The sequence below is a fragment of the Erinaceus europaeus genome, chromosome 17, assembly GCF_950295315.1.
Source record: "Erinaceus europaeus chromosome 17, mEriEur2.1, whole genome shotgun sequence".
Classification (NCBI taxonomy): Eukaryota; Metazoa; Chordata; class Mammalia; order Eulipotyphla; family Erinaceidae; genus Erinaceus; species Erinaceus europaeus.
In genome coordinates this window covers 61,712,069-61,724,711 of record NC_080178.1, presented here as the reverse complement: position 1 = coordinate 61,724,711, position 12,643 = coordinate 61,712,069, and the positions used below count along the sequence as shown (strand labels likewise).

The window sequence follows — 12,643 nt, the reverse complement described above, 5'->3', positions numbered from 1 at the left end:
GTAAATCACATTGTCATTGAAATAGAACCCACTTTGGCTTCCAAGGCAATGTAAAGCTCATCTGCAGCAGACATGGAGCATCAGTAAATTCAGAAGCTATTCAGAAGCATCACAAGGCCAGAAGTATAAGACACTAGGGAAAAGAAACCAATACACTTCCCAAGAATTTTATCTTTATAATATGCTTACTTTATTAGTTATCTTATTTCTTTATATCTCCTTTTGCCCAAGTTATTTTTACTATTATTGATAATTTTCTCCTGAAAGATAAACATAATGTGAAAGTCCACATCAAATGTGGCATGCACTTGAATGAAATCAGTGTCTCTTAGTAACAATCACTCTCTCAGCTTTTCAAAATCCCTTCTGATTTTACAGAGAAATGGAACTGGTGGCCTCAAAGTAATAAACATAGCTACACTTGGCAGAAGTCCCAAATTACAATATACGTAATTTAGAGATTTTTAAGCCTAGAGATTTTTCTTGACAAGTTATAGGATTTTTACAGTCACTAAAAATAATCATTCTTACCATCTGTGAGGTCCTTCCCCCATTCAAACTAATCACTTAAAATACAGTGATTCTAACTGTCAGACAGGACATGCTTACTGCACAGTTGGGGTCTGAAAGTGAGGGGAGAGACAGCAGGAAACAAAGGCACAAGCCAAAATACTTGTAATGAGCTGTATCTGAAGGCTGAACCATTTCTAGCTCTCTGACTAACCATCACAAACAAAACAAGTCTTACTAAGTTAGCAACAAACTTAGCATCACCCAAAGAAACTTGAGAATCTCAGATTTCTCTTGACTGATTTGGACTGTATGGAGGTAAAGAGTGGTAGTTCTTATCTTGTGGTAATCAGCTTTTTTTTCTTCAAAAGGGTGATGGGGCAAGCACAGGAAGATGAAGAGGTCAAACCAGAAATGTGTTTATAAATGAATGAAGCAGGGTCTTATAAATAAGAAAGCCGTGGTAGAATCTACAAGACAACCTCTTGGTTTCACTTTTTTAGGTCCCTTGTTTATTTGCTTCCTTTTTTTTCTTCTAGGTCATCCCTGGTGGAGACATAAATATGTGGAAATGCTACCTCCTTATAGCTGTGAACTAAGGAAAATGACCTGTGTCCTTGCCTAATCCAGAGCTTCAAAAGGAAGGGGTGTCTCCAGGAGGTACCAATGTGGTTGTGGTAACAATAAACTGAGAGACAGATACCAAGTGGCAGGTGGAATCTAGGAAGAAGGAGTAGAGGGTCAGTTAATTTTTTATTGTAAAATATTACAAATATTAAAATCTGAAAGGAGCAAATTTTTGTCTTCATAAGGAAGGATGTCAGGCACCTGGTTGACCATACGCATTACAGTGAACAAGGATTTAGGTTCAAACCCCTGGTCCCCACCTACAGGGAGAAAGATTCAAGTGGTGAAGCAGGGCTGCAGATGTCTCTCTCTCTCTCCCTCTCTATTTCCCCCTCCTCTCCTTCTTTACCTGATAATAAGTAAATTTACTAATTAAAAGGAAGAATGTCTATATTACTATACAGGCCATTATTACTGTTTGTAACAATTATTTTTAAGAGGTTGTCAGGGCTACTCTCTTCTTAGCATGTGAAAGAGGTTTGTCACATTCACTGGAGAAGAACATCAGTCTGAACTGAGGCTACATTATAGGGTCTTGGCAAAAGACACTGGCTCTGCAGTCCTCCCAACCACACCCTCCTGCAAGAGGGAACCTGCTCACAGCGGCATTGGTGAAGGACCCCATAATTCACATGTGAACACCTCTAGTTCAATTACTGACCATGCACATCTGCTTCCCCAGAGGCAACCTCCACCCCAAGCCCAAGTTTCCATGGTCAGAGTCAGCTATGACCTATTAGCTAATTGATTTGGGATGAAACATGTGGGCAGGGCTGACAACCAAATATTCAGAAATGCATATTGGATAGATGATGGGTGAAAAGACCAGAAGGAAGGGCTGAGACTGCAGCAAAGAAAGGGTTGAGTTCTACATGGATGAAGAAAAAAGATAGAAGTGGGGGATCGGCCACCAATGTGTCCTGGAGCTCTGCTTCCCCAGAGCCACACCCTACTAGGGAAAGAGAGAGGCAGACTGGGAGTGTGGATCGACCAGTCAAAGCCCATGTTCAGCGGGAAGCAATTACAGAAGCCAGACCTTCCACCTTCTGCAACCCACAATGACCTTGGATCCATACTCCCAGAGGAATAGAGAGAGTAGGAAGGCTATCAGGGGAGGGGATGGGATATAGAGATCTGGTGGTGGGAAGTGTGTGGAATTGTACCCCTCCTATCCTACGGTTTTGTTAATGTCTCCTTTTTGGAATAAATTAAAAAATTAAAAATTAAAATAAACACCCAAGGGATTGGATTGAGAGAAAAATACTAAGTGGGGGGTCGGGCGGTAATGCAGCGGGTTAAGCGCACACAGCGCGAAGCGCAAGGACCCGCTCAAGGATCCCGGTTCGAGCCCCCGGCTCCCCACCTGCGGGGGGGGGGGGGGGGGGGGGGTCACTTCACAAGGGTGAAGTAGGTCTGCAGGTCTCTATCTTTCTCTCTTCCTCTCTGTCTTCCCCTCCTTTCTCCATTTCTCTCTGTCCTAACAACGATGACATCAATAACAACAATGAAAAAAAAGGGCAACAAAAGGGCAAATAAATATAAAGAAAGAAATAAGTGCCATTGTTTGAAAACATTAATTCATTTAAAAGGGATCTAGATGTATCCTAAAGAGGCAGATCTTGGTAAGAAAAGAGGAAATTGGGGAACATGAAGAGAAAGGGAAAGAGGAGATTCATTGACAGGGGAGGTGCTGGAAGTGGAAATCAGAATAATGAGGCAACACACACATAATCACCTACTATGTGCTATGCACAACTCATCTCCTGAGTGATCTCCTTTAATCCTCACCACATCTAGCACAGTGCCCAACATAACATTCAAAACTATGTTGACTATTTAAAATTAGATCAATAAATGAGCAAACAATATACAAGACAAATCTATTTTAGCCACATCTTACAGATAAAAACCCAAGCCTCAGAAAGGTTAAGGAGTCGCCCAATGTGTCTCAGCCAGTAAAAGGCTGCCTTTAAAGAACCTGTTTTTAAAACCTGAGAGGGGAGGGAGGGGAGGGAGAAGGCAAGGAGAAGGAGGAGGGCCACCTAGGAAGGGAATCAAAAAAGGGTGTGGTGCGTGGGTGTCAGGTGACTGAGGAAGCAGGGAAGATTGGAGGGGCTAGGGTACTACTGGGTCAGGGAGCAGGGAAGTCAGTTCAGAATAGAAAAAGATGTCTGTCCATCCTTTGTCCTTTGGGTAGGCTGGGATTCTGCAGGAAGGCGAGGAGGGTGGGGTGTTACGTGGGGCTAAGTGGGTGCAAACCCTGAGGAGAAACTGCAAAGGTGGAGCGAATGGGGGAGGTGTGGCTGAAATGGTGCTGAGAGGCTGGGGTGGATAACAGGAGCTGCTCTCACACCAGAAAAGGCCAAAGCCCCCCTAGGTGGCAGGAAGCTCTGTAGCTGTGCCTGGGAGAAGGGCGTGGTCTGGGCTGAGAGGGAGCTGAGTGCGAGGCCCCGAGGTGTCTGCGGGAGGGAGAGAGGGAGGGAGGGCGGACCCCCGGGACGGTGCTTCCCCCCCAACACCCCGGCCAGGGACTGCAGCGGGGTCTCACCTGTAGGAACTGCCCGCCGCGCTGGCCACCTCCTCGCGGATCTGCCTGTTGAGCGCGTCCGCCGCGGCGCGCCCCTTGCCGCTTTCGGGGCCGGCAGCCTGGCTTGGCGCCGGGCCCTGGGCCTGGGTCACAGGCAGTGGTGTCTGCTCGAACCCCACCCCCTCGGCGCGGCGCAGCATCCAGGCGGCCCCGGCCTTCTTGCGGGTGTCGCGCTCGTCCCCGCCGGAGGGCTTTCCCGCCGCAGGGCCACCCGCTCCGCTAGGGGCCGCCTCCTGCTCGGCTGCATCCGAGGCGGCCTGCGCGGGCCCGCGCTCTTGGCTCTGTGGCCGGCGCTTAGGAGCCCCGAGCCCTGGCGCTGGTGCCGCCTGGGAGGCCGGCGGCATCTGCACCGGTTTGGGGATCCAGGGATGGTCCCCGCGGCGCGGCAGCGGCCAGGCGCGGAAGTCCTTCTGGTACTGGGTCTCCCGCTCGAAGGGCTCATCGGAGGGCTGGTACTCGCTGCGCGGCCGGCAGCTTGGCTCCGGCCGCTGCACCTTCCAGGCGCGGTAGTCATGGCGCATCACCGAGTCCGCGGGCCCGCCGCCGGAAGTGGAGCTGGAGCTCGGACCCGCGCCAGACCCACCCCGGCCATAGGCACCCGCCGCCTCACGTTCGGCGCTGGGCCCGGGCGCTGACCCTGTTGCTCGGGCAACTGCATCCAACTCGGCCTGGGCCGGCTGCGTCTCTATGGCGACCGCTCGCGCCGAGGGGAGCGCGGGAACCGGCTGAGGCAGCGGCTGCGGCGGCAGGGCGCCCGGGTGCTCGGTAGCCTCCGAGTACTTGGTGAAAACCAGGGGCACGGCGATGTCCGCCTTGTCCAGCTGGTTCCAGAAGCGAGCGATGCAGCAGGCCCTTGTGATGCAAGGCCACGCCATGGTGCTGGCTGCGAAGCGGAGCCGCTTTCTTCCCGTGTCACTAAAGCAAGTCTCTGATCTCCCTTGAGTCTCCTGACCCTTGGCCACTTAATCTGGCTCCCTCCGTTGCTTTCGGGGGGCCCTGAATGCCTCGCCCTTCTCCCTCGGAAAGCACCCGCAAGGTGGAGACGGAGATGAAGTCTGTCAAGTCCCTAGATTCGCGGTTGCACAGGCCCCGGGAGCCGCCTGCAAAGGTCTGAGGAGCGCAGTCTGCTGCCGGCACCGAAGGCTGACACTGGTGTCCGTGAGTCCCTGGCAAGCACGTCTGGGGCGCGCCCCTCCCTGCGGCTGCGGCTGCGGCTGCGGCTGCGGCTGCAGCGGCGGCGGTGTGCAGACCCTGACCGAGCCAGGCGAATAGGCGAGGTGGCTGCTGACTTAAGCCATGGCGCAGAGACAGGGCCAGGAGTCAGGTCTGCGGACAGAGCTCCAGTCTCTCTGTAGCCGGCGAACCTCTGCAGCTGGCCGCTCAGCAGGCCTGGGAAGCGCTCACCGCCAGCCGAGACTCAGCATTGCAGCTGCTGTGGGCTCCCAGTGATGTAGCCACCGCCTCCACCTCCTTCTCTACTGCAGGCAAGTGGCCCCACCCTTTTCAGGCGTTCGACAAGAGGAAAAAAAAATCCAGGAAAGATGCAGAGAGAAAGGGCGCTGCAGGAGGAGGGGGGGGGGGGAAGCACCTGCTGTCGTCAGCTCGAGCTGCTGGGAACTTGGCCTCTCCCCCCTAAGCTCCTCCTTCCTCAGTTCCTAGGCAACCACAGAATCTGGGGCCTAAGTGGGTTCAAATCCCAGGCCAATGACTGGCTGCTGTCCTTAAGCTGTTTGCTATCCCATGGAAGCCTCAGGCTACTCTTTTTTATTTTTCAGTCTGCTCTTTTGTAAATAATAGCCAGCCATGGGGCAGAGAGGTTTTTAATAATTATTACTGTATATATATACATATATATATGGAGTGAAATACCTGACCTCAAATAGATGGAGAGAGAGATGCTGTTATCATTGGCCAAAATTTTAGGGCTTAGTTTTAACCCAGTTCTACTGGCTCACATGTGTGGAAGTGTAGACTTGGGGTTCCCAGCAGTGTTGGTGCCCTGGCATTTTCTGTCCTAGATAACTCATGGAGAGGAAGGGGTGTCTTAGAGTCTCCCAAGGAGACCACCCAGTTCCTGTGCAGCCCAGGATTCTTGGAAAGGGCCTAGGTGGGGAGATTGGGACTGAATGGGAAGAAGGGAGAGAACATCCCACCAAGGGTAGTGTCTGACAGACAGGGACTTTCTCACATGTTCTCCCCCCCCCCCCCAATCTTGTTCAACCTTTGGAAAGAGGCAGAATAGATTTTGGAGTCAGACAGGCCTGGTTTGGCTATGACTCTTATTCTCTGCATCACTGGGGCAAGGTGAGTGAGTCATCCTTGGGCCTCAGTTTCCTCACAGTGAATGAAATAGTAACCATCCCAGAGTGGTTCGATGCTGAGATTTAATGATTCCAAGCAGAGGTTTGAGTCAAGTCCACCACGGTTCAGGTCTGAACTTTGACATTCCTTAGCTATGCTACCATGGTCACATTTTCACAACTGTATTCTTTACTAGCAACTTAAAAATTTAAATTTATTTTGTGAATGGGAAATTGAGATGGTGGGTGGGAGTGGAACAAGAGCATACCCTGGGTATATGAGGGGTTGGGTCCCCAGGATCTCTCACAAAGCAAGTGTTTGCTCTACCTTCCTGGCTTCTTATTACAACTTTCTGGCCTTTATTTCATGGATAAGTGGAAGTGCTAATTCTCAACTTCAGGGCTGTTCTGAGAATCAAATGAGATAGTGTACTGAAAGTCCTTACCACAATGGCATACAGCAATGGTTCAATAAATGATAGCTATTAGTAGTCATATCCCCCCACCAAGGAAACCTAGAGAGGAGCCAAGCAAGTCACTCAGTGGACACCTTCTCTAGGAAGACCTCTTATTTTCCCAAACACCTTGATGTCTCTCCATTTTACCTGTGCTGTCTTCTACTTCCTATCTCTACCTATAGTCATTGGCCTTAAACTCTGCTTGTCTCAAGCATAGGCAGAATTTTCAACTGGGGTTAGTTAAGCTGAGTCAAAAGTGTTTCTAAGAGAGATTTTTTTCTCTTTTATATACATAATTTTTATTTGTTATTGCTTGTTACAATATTACAATGTATAGTTCCACAACACACCCACCACCAATAAGGGAGAATATTATTTTGGTGTTTAGATTTTTTTTTTTGATCTTACAATCAAACAGGATGAGAAGACAGCTTTGATTAGTCAATTATCTGCTGAATTTCCTCTTACTTGGGTCTTTGCCTCTTAGTGATTTGATTTGAGTTCTACAAATAAAATAATCCCTGGTACTGTTTTCCAGTCATCAGGAGATATGTTTCTATAAACAATATAATCTACCCTGACCCTTCTTCCTCTCAGATGTGCACAACAGCCTGGGATGTAGTTGATGTCTTTCCAATAAAGAAGCACTAGGACTTTGAGAGAATGGTTCTAGGAGTCATTGAGAATTTATCTTTCTATTCTTTAGTGAGTCTAGTCTAGTCTAGTAAGCCCAGTCTGTGTCTGTTTCATAGACACTATGAAACACAGATGGATTTGAATTATAGAGTAGTTCCCAACTAGTGGGCTGCATTAGGAGAGAAGTAGGAGATGGACACATTAATAAAGAATTAGCAAACAAAATGATCAGTTTAACAAATGTTTCTTCTCAAGGTGCTAAGTGAATAACAAATGAGAGTGTTAGGAGCTCTTCTAGCAGAAGTAAAATTATGCGAGTCCAGGTAACTTGAACTTAGGTCCTTGTGCATAGTAACATGTACACTCAACTGGGTGCACCACCACATGGCCCCACTAAACATCTTTTCATGTTTTTCTTCATAATGGCATATCTTTATATTATATCTATTGAGATGGGCCAGTGGCTCAGTCACGGAGTACAAGACTTGCACACACGAGGCCACAAATTGATCACTCGCACCAAGTGTGCATTGCTCTATCTCTGAATAAATAGTGCCTCGAGATGTTGCACAGTAGCCAGAGGCTTAAATATAAAGTATGAGGTCTTGGGAGTCAGGCGGTAGCGCAGCAGGTTAAGCACAGGTGGCGCAAAGCACGAGGACCAGCGTTATGGATCCTGGTTCGAGCCCACAGCTCCCGGGAGCTGATTCACAAGCGGTGAAGCAGGTCTGCAGGTGTCTATCTATCCTTCTCTCCCCCTCTCGGCCTTCCCCTCCTCTCTCAATTTCTCTCTGTCCTATCCAGCAACGACAACAATAATAACTACAACAATAAAACAACAAGGACAACAAAAGGAAATAAATAAATATTTTTTTTAAAGTATGAGGTCTTAAGTTTGGTCCTTGACATCACACATGCTCTAGTTGTCTCACATGTTAGTAAATAAATAAATCTTTAAAATGTACACCTTTATTGGATTATAAACAATAGAATTATTGGATTTTTGCATGCTGAATTGATTTTGTTTAGCAACCTTACTAAAGACTTTAATTAGTTTCAACATTTTATAGATAGTATTGAATTTGTTGACAAAAATGACAGTTTAAGGGCAGGGAATACAGCGTGGTTTTACAAAAAGACTCTGAAGTCCCCAGCTCAATCCCCTGCACTGCCAAAAGCCAGACCTGAGCAGTGCACTGGTCTTTATCTCTCTCATTGAAATAAAATAAAGTTTAAACGGCAGTTATATCTCCTGTTTAATTTATAGTGCACCTTTCTCCCTCTTATTCAACTGTCCCTAGTGCACTCTAGAATTACTGTTCCGGACTTTGATGGGAATGTTCCCAGTAGCTCTGTCATTAAACATGATACTGATTTCTGGCATGCGATAGTTACAAGCTCTCCGTCTCCTCCAAGTTTACCAAGAGCTTTTTTTTTTTTTTTTAATTAAGAATATATAGTGAGTGGTCTGGAAGGTGGCGCAGTGGATAAAGCATCAGACTCTCTAGCGTGAAGTCCTGAATTCAATCCCCGGCAGCACATGTGCCATGCCAGAGTGATGTCTGGCTCTTTTTCTCTCCTCTTATGGTTCTCATTAATAAATAAATAAAATTTTAAACAAGAATATATAGTGAGTTTATCAAATGTATCTTCAGATCTGATCATGTTTTTTTCTTTCTTCTTTTTATCTTTTCATCTTTCTTGTTTCCCTGCCACTAGGGTTATCAGTGAGGCTTAGTATTGGTACTACCTGCTCCTGGCAACCACTTTTTCTTTTCTTTTCTCTATTTTATTAAATAGGGTAGAAAGAAATTGAGAGGGGAGGGGGGAGATAGAGGGGAGAGAGAAAGACATCTGCAGACCTGCTTTACTGCTTGTGAAGCATCTCCCCTGCAGGTTGGGAGTGGGGACTCCTACTGGGATCCTTGCACATGGTAATGTGTACATTAGCTCCAGTGTGCTATCATTCCCCCATGATCATTGTATCTCTTGCCGTATTTAATTGTAGATTATTAACATTAGGTACTTCTTGCCTCTCAGTTGTAGTGTCAGTTGGTATGGTGTGTTTTTCCTTTAGTGTGGCTCAGGGTACTGGTGACAAAACACTTAAAGCTTTTGTGTAGTAATATTTACAAATCATCCTGTTCTGTTTTCTTTTTGCTGTGCTTTTTTGCAGATCATCCAGCCGTGGATGCTTTCTTTTCCTGTGTACCATGAAGCTAAATGGGACTGGAGTGACCCATTTCCTGATGGCTTAAGTCAACTCATCTATGAATCTCTTCATCTGAGATTCTTGAGGGCAAAGTAATAAGAACAATAAATGACAATCCATGACACCACCATAAGCCAGAGCTGAACAGTGTTCTACAAAACAAGGAAATGTGCACCCTGTGTTCATTCCCCAGGACTGTATTTTTACAAATTAAATCTTTTACTAGATTGTTGTGTTTTGTTAGATTGTTATGCTCAGTTGATCTCCATTGAGTAACCTTACTAGCCCTGTAATTGGTTTTGAGGTGTATTTGTTTAATAAGAAAGAGTTATTAAAAGAGAAAGGGAGGCTATAGCACTGCTCCAACATCTGTAGGGCTGAGGATCAGACCTGAGGCCTCACACATGCAAGTCCTCCACCCGACCCACTGGGCCACCTCCCCATTCAGATCCTCTGCTTAGTTCTAAGAGCTTATAGACAGTTTTGAATTTGTTCACCAAAAAATAACAGTTTTAGCTCCTGTTTGATTTATAGCTCGCCTTTCTTCCTCTTATCCAATTGTCCCTAATGCACTCTAGAATTACTGTTCCCAACTTTGATGGGAATGTTCCCAATAGCTCATCATTAAACATGATACTGATTTCTGGCATATGATAGTTACAAGCTCTCCGTCTCCTCCAAGTTTACCAAGAGCCTTTATTCAAAATAAAAAAATATACAGTGAGTGTTGAATATCTTTTCAGACTCTCCAGACCTTATTGTGTCTTTTCCACTTTGATATCTTAGCATATTTAATTATAGGTTATTAGCATGAGGTCCTTCCTGCCTCTCAGTGGTGTGCTGCTCCTTTAATGTGCCTCAGCATCTTACTGACTAAAAACATTAAATGTTTTTGTGTATTAATAAATCAGCCTGACTGTGGCTTACCTGAGAGAGAAGAGGAAAAAAAGAAAGATACCTGGAAGTAGTAGTAGTTGTAAGGGTGACTTAGAAAGTGAAGGCAGGACCCTTGAAGAAATAGTGGGGAAATATATATATATATTTTTACGGAATCAGCCCATATCATGACCTTGGGAGAACTACTGCAGTTTCCAATGGAGGGGATGGGGACACAGAACTGTGAGGGTCAGAACCATATAATTATGTCTTTATTATCTTACAATTTTTCTATATCCATATTAAATCATGAATGAAAGATAAATAAATCAGCCTGGCAACCAGGAGGTGGCACGCCTAGTACAGTGCACATGTTATGCATAAGGATTCTGGTTCAAGCCTCTGGTCCTCACTTATAGGAGAGAATCTTCACAAGTGGTATAACACTACAGCAGGTGTCTCTCTCTCCCTCTTCCTACCTCTCCCTTTCTCTCTTAATTTCTCTCTCTCTATCTAAAATAACAAGAAAATTTTAAATAAATTGATCAGCCTGGTCTGTTTTCTTTTTGCTGTGCCTTTTTGCTAGAGTGGCCATGTTATTATAACTTCATAAAAGGTGCTTGAATGCTTCCATTGCCTGTGCACCACAAAATTTAATGGGACTAGAGTGATCCCTTTCCTCATGTCATGAGTCAACTCACCTATGTATCACCCGCACCTGGGATTTTGGGATGCAACTTCTTGTTTACCTGCCAGAGCGGGTCATGCCATTTTCCTGTTTAAGATCATGTAATGGCATCCTGTGGGTGGAGATAGTGGAGATGGTTACCAAAGACAGTTCTGAGACTTTGCTTCTTGCTTGCTGAGCAGTATAGGATGCAACTTTCTTTCCTTTTCTTTTTTCTTCTTGTGTTTTCTCTCTTTTTTTTTTTAAATTACCTTTATTTATTTATTAGATAGAGACAGCCAGAGATTGAGAGGTAAGGGAGATAGAGAGGGAGAGACGAGAGAGACACAGACTCCTGCAGCACTGCTTCACCACTTGTAAAACTTTTCCCGTGCAGGTGAGGACTGAGAGTTTGAACCTGGGTCCTTGTGCATTGTAACGTGTGCTCACCCAGGTGTTCCACCACCACCCCCCAGCTTAGGACTCAGCTTTCTTGAGCTATTATTGTCCCTTCAATGTGCAAAGTCAACATGAAGCTTTCCAGGGGTGGGGGATGGAGGAAGACAGGAAGGTGGAAAAAGGGTGTGCTGCCATCTTTTGAAGGAGCAGTACAGTTTTTATGACTGCTGGACACCAGCCATCTGCTTTCTGTAAGGAAAGTGCATTAGCCAGGATCTGTCATATTGGTCTGCTGACTCAGAATCTTTCATGATGAGCACAAAAATGAAGTGATGACTTTTTGTTGTTGTTGTTTTTCTATTTTAGAAGCTATACCTTCCTGTTGGACTTAAATAGTAGGGTCAAGTGAAATGGTCAAGAGATGTAGTTTTAAGTTAGGAATGAGCTTCCCCATTGAATAGGGGCTGCTGTGCCTTATGTCTTGGCCCAAAGGACCCACATTTTTGACTAAGTGGGAGGACAGGAGTGATATGAATGTGGGGATCTACCTTCCCCACATTCTCTACCTGCAAAGTCTGTTGGGGAAAAAGAAATATTTAAGGGAGCCGGGCGGTAGTGCAGTAGGTTAAGCACACATGGTGCAAAGCACAAGGATCAGTGTAAGAATTCTGGTTCAAGCCCCTGGCTCTCCACCTTCAGGAGAGACACTTCAGAAATGGTGAAGCAGGTCTGCAGGTGTCTATCTTCCTCTCCCCCTCTCTGTCTTCCATTCCTCTCTGTCCTATCCAATAACAATGACAGCAATAAAAACAACAATAATAACTACAACAACGATAAAACAACCAGGGCAAAAAAAGAGGAAAAAAATAGCTGATGAATTGAAACTACATATAGGATGTCTCCTAATCAGTGACTTTTTTTTAAACTTAAGCTGGAAATTAATGCACCAGGATAGGTTTAGGGCTAGGTGCCATTATGTTGCCCCCCCCCCCCAGCCCTATAATTCTTTGTTGGCTGAGTATTTTTTTAAATTTTTTATTTATAAAAAGGAAACATTGACAAAAACATAAGATAAGAGGGGTACGGCATCGCACAATTTCTACCACCAGACCTCCTTATGCCATCCCCTCCCCTGATAGCTTCCCTATTCTTTAACCCTCTGGGAGTATGGACCCAAGATCATTGTGGGATGCAGAAGGTTGAAGGTCTGGCTTCTGTAATTGCTCCCCCGCTGAACATGGGCAGAAATTAAGTGTGGGCTCTTCATGGAAAACGAAATGCTGATGGATAAAGCCATGTTCAACACCAGTGATCAGAAAGTGTACATTAAGACCACAAGCTTGACTTACACCCTAGCAAAATACTACTACT

At 45.7% G+C, this 12,643-nt stretch overlaps 1 protein-coding gene across 1 annotated transcript in view; it reads right to left on the bottom strand.

The window, feature by feature from the left end:
* MAP6 (microtubule associated protein 6) overlaps window positions 1–5,306 on the bottom strand; it is an 84,479-nt gene extending 79,173 nt beyond the window's left edge. The window contains exon 1 of the mRNA XM_016186911.2: window positions 3,686–5,306. Coding sequence (XP_016042397.2) covers window positions 3,686–4,599 — 914 coding nt within the window. The 5' untranslated portion in view covers window positions 4,600–5,306. The remainder of the gene's footprint in view (window positions 1–3,685) is intronic.
* Between the last annotated feature and the right edge of the window lie 7,337 nt (window positions 5,307–12,643).